Here is a 17,674-nt window from a genome sequence, read left to right on the forward strand (position 1 = left end):
AGATGAAACTTAGCGCACAATTTAAAATAGTCACTGGATCTGTATTCAGTCCTGGTACGGTAGCATAAATATCGAATAAACCTTTTTTGTATACCTTCTAATCGAAATATGTATTTATCATATCTGGGGTTCCAAATTTGGGAACCATACTCTAATATACTCCTGACAAACGTACAAAACAATATTTTAAATGTTTTAGCTTCCTTGAAACAGGACGACATTCGCATCACAAACCCAAGAGCTCGAGAAGATTTTTTCGCAATATTATCTACATGTTCATCAAATAACAACCTAGTATCGAATATCACGCCAAGATCACGAATTTTATCGCATTTGTTAATTTTCTGACCCTTTAAGGTGTAGTGAGAGGGAATAATGTTATTCTTCCTGGTGAAAGTGACAACAGAGCACTTGGACGGATTCAGGTCTAACATATTTTTAACGCAGTAATCATCAAGGCGTAATAAGTCAGCTTGAAGTGCCTGAACGTCATTGTTAGATGATATAGTAGTAAAAAATTGTTAATTTCGTAGTGGTATCAAGGAACTACATAATGATGAAAATTCAAGAGATCATAGAACAGATTTTTAGTATGTGTTACTTATATACATTAATTATTTATTACAGTAATAGTGTCTTATACTGCCCCCAATGTAGCACAACTAGGGAAGAACACTTCACAAATCGACACTAAGATTTTTATAAGTAGAAGTTAAGAGCGAATAGGTAACATAGACGAGCACGTACGCAAGTTTCCAATAAATACTTAATTCCTTAAACCCTAATTCAAAAACTCAGCAGAAACACAAATTGCGACTTAACAATAAACAATAAGACCCGGCTCCAGTTTCTAGAAGCAATACATAATTCGTGACAAACATAAGAGTGTGGCCACTCAAGGATGCCGACGGGATTTCGGTTACAGCTTAAAGCTCTGGAATTCGGATAAATCACAATAGATGTTTGACGCATAAGCAATTGATGAGCGGTAGCGATTTTATATTTTGTGAGCATTAACGTAACGTTACTTTTTTTCTATGCAAGGCCTACTTTATGATACGTAGTCGCGAGGTTCAGGTTCATTTATTAGCGTAAAGTTCTTTCTAGTATAGTTGTTATATTTCTTCCTTTTGACTGTTAGAAAACCTTGTAATGTGTTTTCCATATCTTTTCAACTCTATTATTATTTTGTATAAATGCGTGTTCAGAAATAAGCTAACTAGTGGTAGCAAAATTTTATGATCGAGGCCTTCAAATTCACGAGTCATTAACATTTATTGCCAGCCTATTGACATCAACCAACGCATAGGTCAATTGTTTCTACTATAACAATAAAATCTAATTCGTGTCTCTTCATAAAATTACATCATTATTATATTCCCGCTCTCGATCATCCCATAGATCATACAACGCTGAAACTAAACGCGTCTGACCAAAGAGTTCCCGCGAAATCCAATAAGTTTTACGATTCTGTGGCTGTGTAGGTCTTTTGTCTCTAGTTGTGACGTCACCGTACAGTATACCCACTATATTTAACCGGCAATTTTTATGGTTGTTTTAAAATGTGAAGGTCATATCTTTGGCGCCTTATGGAGTCATCATGGGTTTCTCATGGGAACTATAAGTAGGAGGTACTGTTAATGAGGATTTAGGTTAGGGTAATGAAGGAATTCGTACGCTGTGTAAGTTTCGTATAATTATAATGTTTTGTAACACTGTTGAATTTTTAATTTTATCTATGTCCTTAGCAAATAAAAAGTAAACTATTGTAAAATCATCTTATTACATATACTTAACAAAAACACAACGGCCCTGAACTCATTGAGTGAACGTTAAAAAATTACGACTAAAAGACTGCATATTACCACAAAATACATAGGTACAGAAGTCAATCTCATGTATGTACTTCACTTTTCATGCCTAAACTCGGCGGTCGCGCTAGGGCTGTCAACTTTTTTATAAAACTAAACGTGGTAGTGGTACTAGTATCTAATTATTTGATTTATTATTGAGAATAAAACAGGAAAAATGAAATATAAACCAATACCTAATAATAAAATATTTAATGTGGCTTACAAGAGGTTAATAAACACTTTCAAAGGAAATTCGTTTGAACGAGATACCGAACTTTTTTAGAAACCGCAATTTATAATTCTGTTATTCATAAATATATACTTACCCTACTCTTTACTTGCGAAAAAAATATTTTTGTGTGTAATGGGTTGGTATGTACAGTCCCTGATCTAAGCTTGCTTCTGCCTACAGAAACCTTGATGTGCGAGTTTTATTTCGTCTACCTTACAACATACTCTCGCCATGATCACAAAAATTATCAACTCCTACTAGTAATAATCTTTGAGGGTAGGTTGGGAAGTTCGCCTGGGTCGACACTAGCAAAACTTATTACGGCATTGGGCCAGAGGCCGCCGCGCCGGGGCGCTTACCTACCCACCTAACTGTAGGTACCTACCAACTGCGTTTATTAAACGAACCATCGAAATATGAGAAAGCAGGTACATACTATAGGTAATACGGCAGACTAAAAAAACGACTGTTCACTGTTTATAGTTGTATTCAAACAACCGTCCACTGAACAATTTAATACGACTTTTTTTGTTGCTCCATTATTACTTTTTCTTTTGTTATTAAAATTAAAAATATTACAGTCAAATTACAGTTAGTATCACAACGCGTGCACATTTATTTACCTTGTGTGTGGCGCGCGTATCTCAAGAAAACGACAGCCGCGCTCGCACTGTTTTGAGTTGTTTTGAGACAGCTCGTCTGTGAACACGCACACATAGACACCTATGTCTGCGTGACTCGAACGCGCTTTGTATGTAGATTGACTTCTGTACCTATGTATTTTGTGATATTACTCACCCACTATTAATTGAGTTATTTAATCACAATCACCGCTAATTGGTCACAGGTGGTCTCCTCGCAACTGCATCGAAGCCCGTCACTACATCTGCCAGCGAAAACTCGAGAAACTGCCAAAGGCCAAAGTGAAGGACTTGCGCCGACGCTGGCAACGAATGGGCAAGATCAACGAAATCACTGCCCCAAGCATTAGTCGAGAGGTCAACGACCCCATGATGGTTAATGACGTCACTGTCAACCCTGTGAGGAACCCCAAGCCTTTCGATCTGAGACCAAACGTACATCATCCGAGATTGGGACAGAAGAGGCACGGACCGAGGTCGAATGCGATTCCAAATTCGAAGTACGATTTGAGACCGAATGAGTTGAAGAAAAGATCGAGGCCTATCGTTCATAGGCGGCTCAAGAGACCGTTCCCAGGGTAAGTTAACCTTTTCAACATAATATCTTTACTATTCCTTTACGATAATAACTCTCTATCTAACGTGCATTTCTGCCAAAACCACAGAAATTTGGGGAACAGCTAGAAAAACTAAAATGTTTAACAGCCCATTATAAGGGAATCAAAACAACTTTATCACGTAAAAAAAGATACACGGCCCATTAATAATAGTAAATGTTTGGCCAACTTTCTCCATTACCAGACCAACAGCTATCAATTTCTCGGAGCACGTACTTCCGAACGAAAACACATTAATTGTACATTTATTGCAAGCATTGATCAAATTAACTGCAATCTCTTCTCCCTTATCGCGTTCCCTTGACGTGGACGAGTTATTGAACTCCTAGCTATTTCCTGTGGATTCCCTTCCTTGAGGGAATTGTTTCACTCATCCTAAAGATAAACTATCGTATGTTCTTCCACATTACAAGAGCTCATCTCAGTGTAAAATTGAATCCAAATCTGTTTTTAAGCTGTTGCCAATGAAATTGTAACAAACTTGAATATTTTTCACAACTTACTTACTGTTTTAAGTGAAAATTACGTAGCAACTTCTGATAACCGCATGAAAACTGTCTTCGATTATCAAGGGCATCGTGCAAGCTATCTTAGTTCAGTTGCTAATTCAATCTAATTTGATCCAGCAACATTACCAGGAAAGCATAACAATCTAACAATACAACCAAATACTAGTGTGATGAGCAGTGTGAGAAGTTAAACAGAGCTTGTCTCTCGTCTACACTTGCTGCCAAGTATGCCACTCGTTGAAAGCTTGGCACTGCCAGCACATTGCACAGATGCGAGGCTAATCGGCGCGAACAGATGGACTGACGAGACCTTTTGACCTGTAGTTCTTTGAAAACTAGCCGACTGAATGTAAATATTGTTAACAATTGGGTAGTTGACAGCACTTGGCAACGCGCTTTTCATGAGTCGTTTAACAACATTTTTCTTGTGGATTTTTCAAAGAAACGAAAAGTCTTTGAATTGTTCAGCTTTAGATTCCCGTCTTTTAAGTTGAAGATGAATTTTAAGTTTTGACTAACTGATCCTAGGATCCGTTACTAACACTCCGCAAGTCCTAACCAATTACTTACGCTAGCTCAATCCCTTTTCCAGTTACACATGGAATCGCCGTGACCCTGAAGGCTCATACCTCCGCAACGCCGAACTCCTGCGCTCAGGACGCACCGGCCTCACTCCTCAGCAGATCAACGCCCACCTCGCCCGCCTGCGACATCTCCGCGACAAACAAATCGCGCGCCGCAAGAAGATGCGCGACGACGACTGGCTCGTCAACGAACCGCGGCAAGCGCTCGCACAGACACACGCAAGGACGTACACCGTCGATAACAACATCAGCGCTCTCCATCCCAAGACCATCATCGAAGAGTTCAACATGGACATCCCTCACCACCCCGCCGCTCGACCCAACGTCCTCACGAACCGCAACGCCGGCTGATCGATCCGATTCTAATGGTCTAACCAACGATCGTTTTAGAATCGATTATTCCTCGACGTTAATAAAGTTTTAAGTTCCTCGAGATTTTTTCTTTTGCTTTTATTGCTGATACATTGCGATTAGTTGGCCGATTCCTGTTGTTAGGTGGTTCTCATTTGCTAATTGACTATTAATATCAACTGAGTGAGGATTTGCTACCTAATGATGAAGGAATCGGTATTTATACGGATTACGGACGAAGATGGATCTTACCACATATCAGCCATATTATTTCGAAACCCGAATAGATTAGTGGTCATTGATTGGTTGTATGTACGAAGGTTACCTTTCCTAAGCTTTATCGATCGCAATGTATCAAACTTGTGTTCTTCTTCTCTTCCTTATAGAGTAGCTAGAACATACGAACTTCGTCTACTCGATCTTTTCTCAAGCTATTTCATTCATACTTTACATAACTGCAATCCAGTGTGCATCTCGTCAATGTAGCTGTAGTTACCACTTTATCGCATCTGTTTACTTTTGTAGTCATTATTAAATACTTCATTTTCCATATTTGTAATATAAAATTACTTTTACGATTAGTCGTGAACGCGTCAACCTCTTTAATCTAGAGCAGAGACTAACGTTGTATCAAAGTATTAAGACCTCAACACACGAAACTACATAGAACATGTTACTACGATCATATAGGACTAGATGTTGATAGATCTAACGTAAGAATAATTTTAATGTAAAGATGACAGTCGCATCTATTTTAATTTTATGTCGTTTGTTTATTCCACACGTTTTTAATATTATAATTTCTAATGCTGTGCTTATAAATTAAGTGCGTCGTGGTAATTTGTTTTATTTTTTGTATTTATAATGTACTAGTCAGTAAGATTTATGGGAAAATATAATTCTAGAATACTAAAAATGTTTAATCTTATCCATAGTTTCGAAAATGTTGATAATGTTAATCTAAATAAAATAAAACTTTCGATGTAGGCACTACCAACTTTAATGTGGGAATCTTGCTATAATTTCAAATTACTATTAACACTTTCTCACTGATTTAAAGTATATTTATTAAAAATATTAAGAAATTAACAAATAAAGTGTCGTACATCATAATTGGCATTTCGTGTTTAATTAGCCATGTAAGTTTACGTTCCACGTTTGTTATTTTAGTTAAAACCTAATAAATTAATATTTTTTGTACTAAACTGCCAGTTAATTTAGTCCTCGCATTTATGAAGTAAAATCACATTTCGTGTAAGTTCTTGTAAAATATTTTGCATTTTAAGCAGTTGTAATAAAACTTTTAGTAAATTGTATCCAAAAACTATTGTTATTGTGAAGCCATATCGTCGATTAAGATAACTCATCATTAGAAGAACAATCTATACCTATCATAATTTAGAATCACTCTCCAATTAAGGATCGATTCAACTGAATTGAAATATAGAATTTAGTTTTCATATTTAATAGGATCCGACGATAGGCTCTCGATTTGGACAAATCTGGTTTATATTAGTTACATTTTAGATCCACCAACACATCCATCGAAATATAGCATCCAACATCCAACAGTGTTGGTCCATGCATAGCTGTAGTAACTTATGTTGTTAGTTTTCGAAAAAACTAGTCTACTAGTAACTAGTGACGTGCTTATTAGTATTACAATCATACCTCAAACTTGTTTTCTTCAAATAAGTAAAAAAACCTTTACAATCTCTCGTAATTTCTAGTAAGTACTAAAAATATCAAAAATATTTTGATCTGTAAATACTACTTAATTGTAAATTTAGTAGTAGCAACGCCGAGGTACTGTGAATTCTTTTTAAGCAAGTGGAGAACTTATTTATAGGAACAAAAATAACTTCTTATTGTATCTTAGGGATTAATATTTACTTATAACTGTAAGGAAATAAAGAATCATCAGAATGCTATTGTTTTATTCTAGAAACCACCTTACTTATAAGCTTTTTCATGTCTTTCCTACATTATGAGTACACGAGTATATGCCAGTCATCAAATGAATTTTATTAGTCAGCACTGAATTAGGCAAGCACTCTGATTTCTATTGATAGTCTCAACCACTGGCTGCAGGTATAATTAACTACAACTAGACATAGACTCGATTCAAATTCATCTGATTAATGAATAAAAGATAAAAGATAATTTATTTTGTTAAATTGGATGTTGGTAACTGATTGTTAGTATTGAGAAACATAAAATGTAAAAAAAAGAGTCATGGTTTGCTAAAAAATGTTGCCATTCATAAAACGCCGAATGACTATGAGTGAATAATGGCCGATCCGAGCATCAAAGCTGGGATACGTTCACTTCTACTAAAATATACTAAGCAATCATCTATTGCTTACACTGCCATCTAGCGACGAGTAGCAGAACTACTGGCATAGCAAGCTTTTAATACTACTACTGGTTTTAAAAGCTCTCTCTACACTACTGAGCTACTCAACCGAGCATACAACACCATTTCCTGCTCCGTAAAAATTAAAAGCAATGAATTGGAAAAGTTTCGTGTATATAGCTTTGATGTAGTTTCTCCTGCACACTGTAGGTGGCGCTACTAGCTTCAAGCTTTTGCAGTAATGAAGTAAGGTAGTCGGAGATAACTCAGTAAAGTTTCAGTAAGTACCTATTCCAAGGGCTTTGATGAGGGCAGTGAATGAGTTATCATATGCTTGCCACGACCAACCCATGTATGGGAAGTTATGTTATATAGGGACTCTTGACTCATCGGATTCTTAAGATGACAATATCATACGTTGGTACATAATGTCGAGTTGGAGAAATGAACATAGGAATCCTGTTAGATTTAGAGTACTCAATAGGTTAAGAGTAAACAACGGACATCGTTTTATTTTTGCTATTTGAAGTATAATACATTATTTACCATTAATTTACATATCAGGTTCTATACCGCGAAAACCAGGTTCAATAAACAAATAAATTAAACCAACTCCCCCTCTATATTACACCAGAAATAGGTTCTTCAACATACATATTTCAGATAACATATCATACCATTACACAGGCAGTATTTCCATGGTCTAAACAAAAAAATGCGGTAAAAAAATATATAAATCAGCAACGGATCAACGACCCATTGACCGAATCAGCGTGGTTTCCACCTCCGTTGCGAGATGTTGCGATACCGTTGCCATGGTAACCGTGGACAAACAATCTAGCCGCCAACTACCAACGAAACTTTACTAACAATCATTTGTTTGTGTTTGAAATACATTGCCTGTTTTGTGCTGTGTTTGTGTTGGCGTTTTCGTAGAAATACAGCAATGGATGTGACTCAAGAATTTACGTCGAGAGCTTTTCTTTTCACAGTACTCAGTCGGATCTAGTTAAGCATCAAAACACGCGAAAATATATTTTCAGTAGTCGTATTAAGGGTTACGATGTAATCAATTCGATATAAAATTTCAGTAACGCTTTGAATACAAAAGAGAACTGATACGGTCAATTTGTATGTTTTATGATAGAAAATATCGTATCAACTCATCACGCTATTCGATTCGGTATCATAAAATAACTCTTTATTTTCCCAAAGTGGGTGCATTACACTACCTTTAAACTACACTGTTTATTTCTTTTCTTATTTAGGTACTTTCTTATGCCATTCTCTAAAATGTTTCGAAAAATCCAATGATTCCTTTTTGTTTAAATCTATAGCGCCCCTTGACTAATCTTCTATCACAATTTAAAGGTGCACTTCTCCTACACATTAAATACAAAAGTTGCCTTTTTAGCTTGCTGATTTTCGATACTTTACATCTATCAACAGCCTACAGAACCTACACGTAACAAACCTTTAACAAGTTGCCAAGCTTATGTCCTAATGCCACTTCAATTAAAAAGAAAATAAATGAAGGAATCTATGTTGCCATGTCATGGCACGCATGTAAATTCTTACATGACACTTGTAACCTCGGCGGTATACAAACAAGACTATTTCTGTCCTATTCTGCATAAAGTCGTCTACATGAAACGAGCTATCTTCGTCATTCATTATCATAGCAGGCTTTAACACCATATGTTGCGCGAAAGTTTAATTAATTTTCTTTCTGAATTTAGCATCGATAGCCCTTCAACCTGACATAGCTTAACCGTACAAGGTGTCATAGTTGGAAAAGATTTTATATTCTACAGATGCTGATCTTGTTAACATTATGTCAATCAACACCATGGTTTTTGTTTGATGGGTATCCTTTACTGTCACAGGTGACCAAAAATAGAACGACTATTCATGAATGACTACCAGAGAAAAACAAGTCATGTCTTCATAAAAATTCGTAAAAAAATTATGATAGGTAAAACATTCGTATGTAATACCTAGATGTCTGTGTGATAAACAAAGACAATTTAATTCAATTATCCAAGGAAAATCATACTCAACTACCCTTTTCTACCTTGAACAAACCACTTTCCTCAAGCTACACGCCACTTTCTTCTCGCAGCGCACACTAATTGTTGTACAAACATGACCTTTATACCAGACGATATGTAGGCTACTTCGATGGCTGCGATTAGCCTTAACATTACAAGGGTTAACATGACCCAAATACATGAAAAACTGCGTAGTATGTAGAACGGCGTACGACCGAGATTTCGAAAATTTTTTTTGGTGATTTAATTAAGATTTTGTAGCGTGTTATAGTAGTTATTCGGCATCAATGCTTAACACCAATTATTTGATAATACTGTTCAATAAAAATGTTTGAGAGTATTTAACTACTAGCTTCTGCCCGCGACTTCGTACGCGGATCCTGTCCCTTATGCCAGCGACTACGGGGTCAGCAAAATCAAAGATCTGAATAATTAGTCCGCATTTAAGTTGTGTGAGGCAAAAATATTACACGTATTATTACGTAAAAAAACATTAAATAGATGACAAAGTCGTGGTGACTTAGTGGAATTCGTGGTGGTTTAGTGGGTAGAGAACCAATCTCTCAAGTATGAGCGTGCATCTTTGATTCCAGGTCTGGCAAGTGCCTGCCAATGCGACTTTTCTAAGTTCGTATGTACTTTCTACGTATATTTTGGATACCAATGACCGTTATTTGGAGGGGATGTTAAACTGTAGGTTCCGACTGTCATTGAACATTCTTGGCAGTCGTTATGGGTAGTCAGAAGCCAGTAAGTCTTACCAAGGGGTGTTGGGTTGAGCAGGTAACCGGGTTGTGGAGGTCAGATAAACAGTCGCTCCTTGTAAAACACTGGTACTCAGTTGCATCGTGACTGGATGTCGACCCTAACATAATTGGGACAAAGGCTCTTGAGATAATAACGACAATAATAATGAGATATAGGCACCGCAGGACATCTGAGGCTGATGACGGGGAGTAGCGACCCCGCGGGGCTATATATACTGAGTTCTCCAGGGAGTGTATACTGTCCCCCATCTCCGGCCGGTCGGAGTGAACCATGACGGGGGTAGGTCTCACGCCTCTGGCTTGGCTTGGTCGTCCAAAGTGGAGTCGCTAGAGCAGGATTAGTAGCCCTGCTCGGAGGGTAGGTGCCTCATGGTAAGCACAGGGAGCGCGTAATCTGCGTTTAAAGTCCACCGAGGTATCCTCACCCTTCAGCCGCTCATGTCCCTGTTGCCCTCTTGTTACTATTCAGTGACTGGTTCCCGGGGGCCCAGTAAGTGAGGTGGCGAGTCTCTACCTGCCGTTTTTACATGTACCTAATACATTGTCATCCACTAACATCTCATCACAATAGCCCAAGTAGTTTTCGTCCATAGTTAGCAACAGTTTAGCACAGAACCGGGGATTGTCTTTTTTTTAACGACGTCCACCGGGGATTGTCCTTGGGTTCATTTCTATAGTGTTTAAAGGGATAATCGTCGGTTTTGTGTCACCATTTCATTAAAGTTGTCTCAAAAGGGCTTCAGCGTGTTGTCTTCGGCCCCACGTTTGCTAAAACGTCATATCTTCATATAGTCTAGCAGGGCTCCTGGAGTTCCACATCAGGTATTTTACATCTTCAATTTTTATAAGTCAACAGAGAATGCTTATCAGATTGAACAACTTTTGCTAAAACGTCATACCTCTATATGCTATAGTCTAGCTGGGCCCCTGGAGTTCCACATCAGGTGTTTTAGATCTTCAATTTGTATAAGTCAATAGAAAGTGCTTATCAAATTGAACAACTTTTGCTAAAACGTCATACCTGTATATGGTACAGAGAAGCTGGGCTCTTGGGGTTCCACATCAGGTGTTCCAGATCTTAAAATTTATTATCTCAGCTGAAAATGCTCATCAAATGAAACAATTTTTGCCATGGCACCATATTTGTATCTCTTATAGTTTTATTGGTCTGTTGGAGTTCTGCACCAGGTCTTCAAGTTTCGAAGATAAATTATAGCCTATGTGTTGACCAGGCTTAATACTGATACAACAAAGAAAAAATAATTGAAATCCGTCCAGTAGTTCCGAAGATTAGCGTGTACAAACAAACAGACATATAGACAGAATTTTTTTTTGGATTTGTGCTCCACCACTGATTCTAAACCCCACCCAATTATTATTTTTTTAATATATTCAATGTACAGACACAGCTTTTTTACAGATTTATTATATGTATAGATGTTATCATCGTTACTATAAGTCTTACTTACACGTCCGTTAAGAAGTGTTAGAATAATGTTTCAGTTGCAACCAAACTGTGTTTTGAGTGGCGTTTCAGTATTCAGCCGTTAGGATTCTTTGCAGTCAACGATACGCTATTGGCTCTTAGGTATTTGCCACTGGTATAGGAACTAAGTTCTGAAGAACCTGCCTGCTACCTGAACTAAGCACAGCGTGAAGACCTTATGAAATCTAAATCACAGTTTTCACCTTCTTACAAAAAAAAGCATTTGCATAAACAAAAACCTAGGTTTTAATATTATTACCGCTTCATATGCGATAATGATCTCGCGTGGTAAACCTTCTAAGTACCGTTTATGGGCCCTAAAATGGACCAAGTATTTGGCACTATAAATAATAATGTCTGCAATAATGTATATTTAAAAACCGTACCTGAACTGAAGAAACTATAAAGTCTCTTTATAGTTCCAGCCGCATTTGTCTTATTGGACCTTATCTTTTCTATAATCCATTTTTGTAACAACTGAAGTGTATAATTCTTATTGAAATAAGTAATTACATTAGTGCCACTTATTGAAAATCAATTTTAGTATTTCTTAAATCCTTCACACCTTTAAAAGCTAAAAAGACACGTGGTCTCTTCCCGAAAAAATTAAAGCTCCAGAATACTCCAGATGGCTAGGACCAACAGTAGTGATCATTGCTTATGCTATGAACATGCCATATGGCCAGAGGTTGGTAGGAAATAAGTGTCACAATTAGAACATTTACGGAAAGCACACAACAGCTGTTCTAGGAACATTTTATTTGATGTGTCATAGCTCAATCCACTGCGAAGGTCAAAAGGTCCAGGCATATCTGATGCTTGGAAGAGTCATGATTCATCCCTTCTAGGAAACTTAATTGTTTAGTGAAAATGCGTGCTGGACGTTTCAAGTTCAGGGTCACTAGCTTTTAAAACATTTCAGCTAGACTTTTACTGGTAAACGCGATAAGTCAGATCAATTCACGATAAGGCCCGTCAAATATTATGTAGTTAGTAGTTAGTACTTAAAAGAACAAAAGGGAACTACAAGAAAAGTAAAACGTGAGCAATTTGCCGGTGAAGTGACGGCGATCCAGTTCAATGGCATTAGACTGCACAGTGATTCACTCTAAGGCCATAAATCGAAAAATGTCATAGGCTTATCCCCATTAGATCTACTTACTAACTGATTAACAAGTAAAGAAGCTACCAAAAACTCTAAATACCCGTGTCATAAGGTCAACTTATTGACCACTTTTGTGCATCGGAAGTTGGCGCATCTCGAGTCTAATTTTCGCAACGTGTGAGACATCAAAACTTAACACTTTGTTTTTGAGTGTCACTATTCCAAATCAAGTGTTTACGTATAGTGATAGTATGGAGGTCCAAGACCAAGGTATGTACTTCTATTATCAACTACTTTTTTATTTTTTTTAATGCGTTTAATATTTTTTTTTATTTTTTTATTGAAGGTAGCGTTTTTGTAGATTTGTTTGGTATACTTTGATTTCATTTGGACCTATAACTTTTTGCTGCTCAGTGCTGCACTTGAGGCAAATGTTTTTCGAATAAAGAGGATGTTCTTATAAAACCATATAAGTTTCATCTGCATCTTTCTGCCCCTTCTTGGGTTAAAGGAGTGTCAAAGTATGCATGTCCATAGTATTGAAAAAACTTTATATTTTAAGTTCAGCTTTCATGTTGTTTTAGGTAAAGTTTTCAAATGTTCTGTTTCGAGGACGACTATTTTTGACATTTGGCACTCTAAAGAGGGTAGTCCAAATGAAAAATGCAACATGTCCTGAATACTTTTACAGAAACATCGTGCCTTTCGGATGACATCGAAAATATCAAACTAGAGACTTTAAGTAATAAAATTATGAATGTATGTAAACGAATTTCTCATTATTGGGCAATATCAAATCGTAGTAGATCTAAGTTTATAGAGAGAATATTCAGATTGGCCGAATGTAGTTGAAAATATTGATGTAGAGCGAATTGAGTTACATGTATCTCAGAAGTCTGACAAAGTTGAACAGGTTTACGAAAGTTCCCTGTCAAAAACAAAAGGTGTACTATCAAAAATTGTACTAGATTTGTTATCTGTTTGTAGTAAATACTTTTGAGCTTGAATGTATTCTGGTATATTTTGTGTTTTGTGTGTATTTGCAAAAAAGGTTGTTCGTGTATTTTTGTTGTTTTATTTTATTCCTTTATGGTTGTTTTTAATATAAATAACCATTATTTATATATATTTTTCATTAAAAGTCGCAGTATGACATGTTCTAGGTTTATCGTCTAAAACAAAATTACTGCGAGACATTTTTACACCTAAATAGTAATTATATATTTTTTAATGAATGTGGATATGTTATAATTTTAATAATTTACACTTCTCTTAACATATTTCAACGTGTAAAATAAATTAATTAAAAGTATTTGTGAGTTTCGTATTTATGGCCGCCTTTGTATGGAGCGTGAATCACTGTGGACTGTTCCACGCAACTGATTAGCTATGCATAGGGGCTGTGGGCTATCGTGAACGTCGCCACGAAAGCTTTCAAGAAAACCTAAAAAACAGTGGTTGTCAATCGTCTTACATAAGAATAGAATATATGAGTAAGTGTATAAGTAATTGATTTATTTTTTAATTGTCTTCTATGTGTGTGTAAGTTCATCAAAAGTTGCTAGTCTTATGCACCAACTTTTGACTATAAAAAATAAGGTAGTTTTCATTTTACACTTCAGGATTGGTTTACTTTCAGAATTCAAGTTTGTTAGTTATATGACATAGCATAATACATTTCTTTGTGAAGCAAAAACTATTATCAAAAACCAATAAAATTTCTTTATGAATTGGATGGCAAAGATCTTCCGTCCGTAGATGCCAATTTGACGTCATTTACTTACCTAACTTTTAAAAGAAAAGGTTTGAGAACCGCTGTTTCACCTCGTGGTAATGAACTTGTGATATTGAAGGTGCCTGAACTTAGATAAACGGCGCGATATGATGAAGGTCTTTGTGGCTGTTCCAAGCTGTATAATTAGCTTTAACGTTAGTACTTCAAGCTGGAAGAATATGGTCAGCTTAGTTATTTCTATTACAGTTTTATGTAAAACTTTTAGGCGGGGTTTGAGGTTTATAGATTATGTTTTCTCTTTCCATGTATTTTTGAGAAAAAGTACACGCATATGATGAGTACACAATTAACTCACTTTATTCCCGCTTTTGGGTACTCGACTGTATTAAAAATACTCTGCATTTGAGTTGTCTAAACAGAGAGAAGCTATGATATGTCCAATCTCGACAATAGTCAAGTAAAGTCTTCTATGCATGTGAAGAGAATAAACCAGTTCTGAAAACGAATCGATTGATTTCTGCATACTAACCCCGCCTCCAACCTAGTACATAGAACCATTTATATTGCATACACGTGTTCTCAAAGCTACCAAGCCCACAAAACACAAGGCCGTGACTGAGTTACTATAACACCCGAAATACCGGCATCAAAGAAAATATTTGCATACAAATACTATGGGGAAGTCATGGGGAAATGCAACAATCGTCATGCAATCACAGACTTGATACAATCGATGCAGGTCAAGGTCCTAAGCGAATGATGTTAGAATACACCCTTCCATATAACCTTTCGCGCCAAATAACTCTGCAATTCTGAAGTTAGTTACACACACAAGTGTGGCTCTCGCTTTCGTGAGATAAAACAATTAAATATACAAGTTTTTTTGTCCGATAGAATCATCATCAGCCTTTTGTATCGTCCCACTGCGAGGCACAGGCCTCCTCTCACACAGAAGGATTGAGCGTTAATCACCACGCTTGCTCAATGTGAAAATAAAAATAATAGGATAAAACAAGGTATTTTCAAATAAGAACAAAATCATTAAGCAAACATAAATAGCTTAGTTTAACAACCGAACTGTTGAAAACAACAGTTTTAAGGAACAAACAACTTAACCCGAGCCAAAAGCAACGGGAAGTTGTCAAGATTACTATTGGGTTCCAAACTTTATTGGCAAAGGAACGAAGGTTATGGGTACTCTCTAGTCAAGATTTATATCTTAATATGCGGTAGTTTTGCTTACTGACTACAAACATTTAGAAAAAGGAATACAATAAATCAAACGGGATCTACTTTACCTATAAAACGATTGGCGTTATGCTTCACCAATTGGTTGTACTTTGAGGGTGCGCCCATTAATATTTTGATGTGTCAATATTTTGAAATTGATATTAGGTACGTCTGTAAATACCAATACTTATTATAAAAGGGGGAAAAAAATGTGTCTGTACCCAAGCTCTGAAAAGTTCTCTCTGGTGTAGGCTATATTTTATCAGGGAGTGAGAAGGACAAACCGAGGGATACAGCAATTTTTCAATAAATAAAACAAATTAAAACTGTAAGGTAATAGAATACCTATATCGGATTTCAAAAATATATTCTCAAGTAATTAGGGAAAGGTTACTCATAACTAAATGACTTGGAAATGGAGCGATAGCCAAGGTTATTTCTATTGGTTCAAGTAAAGCTTTAACCTAACTATGATGAAATTACGGCTCTTTGATTGATTGATGCCATTATTGATAATGACTGCGCATTTTATTGAAGGAGTTTATTATTAGAACTGAGGGGAAACTGCAAATGTCTACTAGCTTTGCCATAAGTATAGTGGAAATTAGTCATTTTCTTAGCCTTTTAAAGCCCCCAGGGCATAGCATATCATATAATGCCTCCTCTCACACAGAGACGGAATGAACGTTGATCACCACGCACGCTTGAGGTGATTTCAATCTTTAGGGTTCAAGTCCAATGTTTGAGATTCCTCAGGATGTTTCATCCTTACTCGGTAATTGGTTGCCCAAGATATATTTAGTGGCTAGTTTCGTTGTACGAACTAGTTTCAATTTATTTATGCATGTTTTAAAAGCCTTTCTCTAGTTCTAAAATCGTCACACAAATGGCTATGTTTATACACCCAAAAACTTGGTGTAAATCAGAATTGTTTTCGGAAGGAAAATTCCTTGTACATATGTATGTACATACAACTTTTGAAGGTACATAACGTGTGTTGTTTATGTACTAATGTGTCACTGCACACTCGACCCAGCTATGATAAACGGGTGTAATTACGTTACAATGGTCTGTTTGTGCTGATGAACCTGATGTTGGTATTTTCTCATAAAACAGAGTTACGTTTTTGGAAACGCGTCCACGGCAGTTACCTGATGGAATCCTTAGAAGTAGTAGATGTATCAGAGAGGAAATGATTTATTACCCTAAATATTACTATGCCATATGCATTCTCGAGCCTCGAATTTGTAATAGTACCGTAACTACTCAAAGTTTTGCCATCAACATGTATTGTAAATAATTTACTAGAAAACCATCAACTTCTCATACCCGTAGAAAACCATACTATTTCTCCTGTAAATAATTGATAACCCTCTAAAAACAAAGAGCCATCAATATTGCCGCCCATTTCCCTTTAACTTGACACTTCAAACCTTTGTCAAAGTTAACATGTAAAAGTCACATGACCTCTATAACTATAATATCCTCTATGCACAAATAATTACTTTGTAAACAAACCGATAGCCGATATTTATTGCCACAGAAAAAAACACTATTTCAGGATATTGACGGCCATTTATAAAGACCCGCGAAAATTTACTGCTGACCACAGACTAAGGGCAGTTCGAAGGGTTAACGCGGGGCGCGGGGTGCCAATCTGATTTGGTTACTAGTGGTCTGCACGACAATAACATTGGTCGAGGATATAGTTTAAATGGATGAATACCTAATATTCGATGTCGAAGAAATTGTATTGTACCGGAAAATTTGCTGCTATTCAAAAATCTATTCTTTCTGAAAATTAGCTTAATAAGTATCTATACTAATATTATAAAGAGGAAAACTTTGTTTGTTTGTTTGGTTGTAATGGATAAACTCAAAAACTACCAGACCGATTTTAAATATTCCTTCACCATTAGAAAGCTATATTATCTGCGAGTAACATAGGCTATATTTTATCTCGGTGCGGGCAGTAGCTCCCACGGGACGCGGGTGAAACCGCGGGAAAACGGCTAGTGTCATAATAAATTGAAAGATTTTTTTTAACGTTTCCGTTTACTTTTCACAAAAACCATGGCCACAAAGAAGCGATTTCAGTTATTGACTTCTCAAGTTTTTTCACAAACACAACTTTGCTTATGAAAGCACAGTTGTCCA

General features: G+C 36.5%; 1 protein-coding gene across 1 annotated transcript in view; it reads left to right on the forward strand.

The window, feature by feature from the left end:
• LOC110374543 (uncharacterized) overlaps positions 1-6,713 on the forward strand; it is a 157,904-nt gene extending 151,191 nt beyond the window's left edge. Inside the window, exons 6-7 of the mRNA XM_021332298.3 lie at positions 2,933-3,304; positions 4,445-6,713. Coding sequence (XP_021187973.3) covers positions 2,933-3,304; positions 4,445-4,787 — 715 coding nt within the window. The 3' untranslated portion in view covers positions 4,788-6,713. The remainder of the gene's footprint in view (positions 1-2,932; positions 3,305-4,444) is intronic.
• Positions 6,714-17,674: the final 10,961 nt, after the last annotated feature.

Source organism: Helicoverpa armigera, chromosome 4 (assembly GCF_030705265.1).
Source record: "Helicoverpa armigera isolate CAAS_96S chromosome 4, ASM3070526v1, whole genome shotgun sequence".
NCBI lineage: Eukaryota > Metazoa > Arthropoda > Insecta > Lepidoptera > Noctuidae > Helicoverpa > Helicoverpa armigera.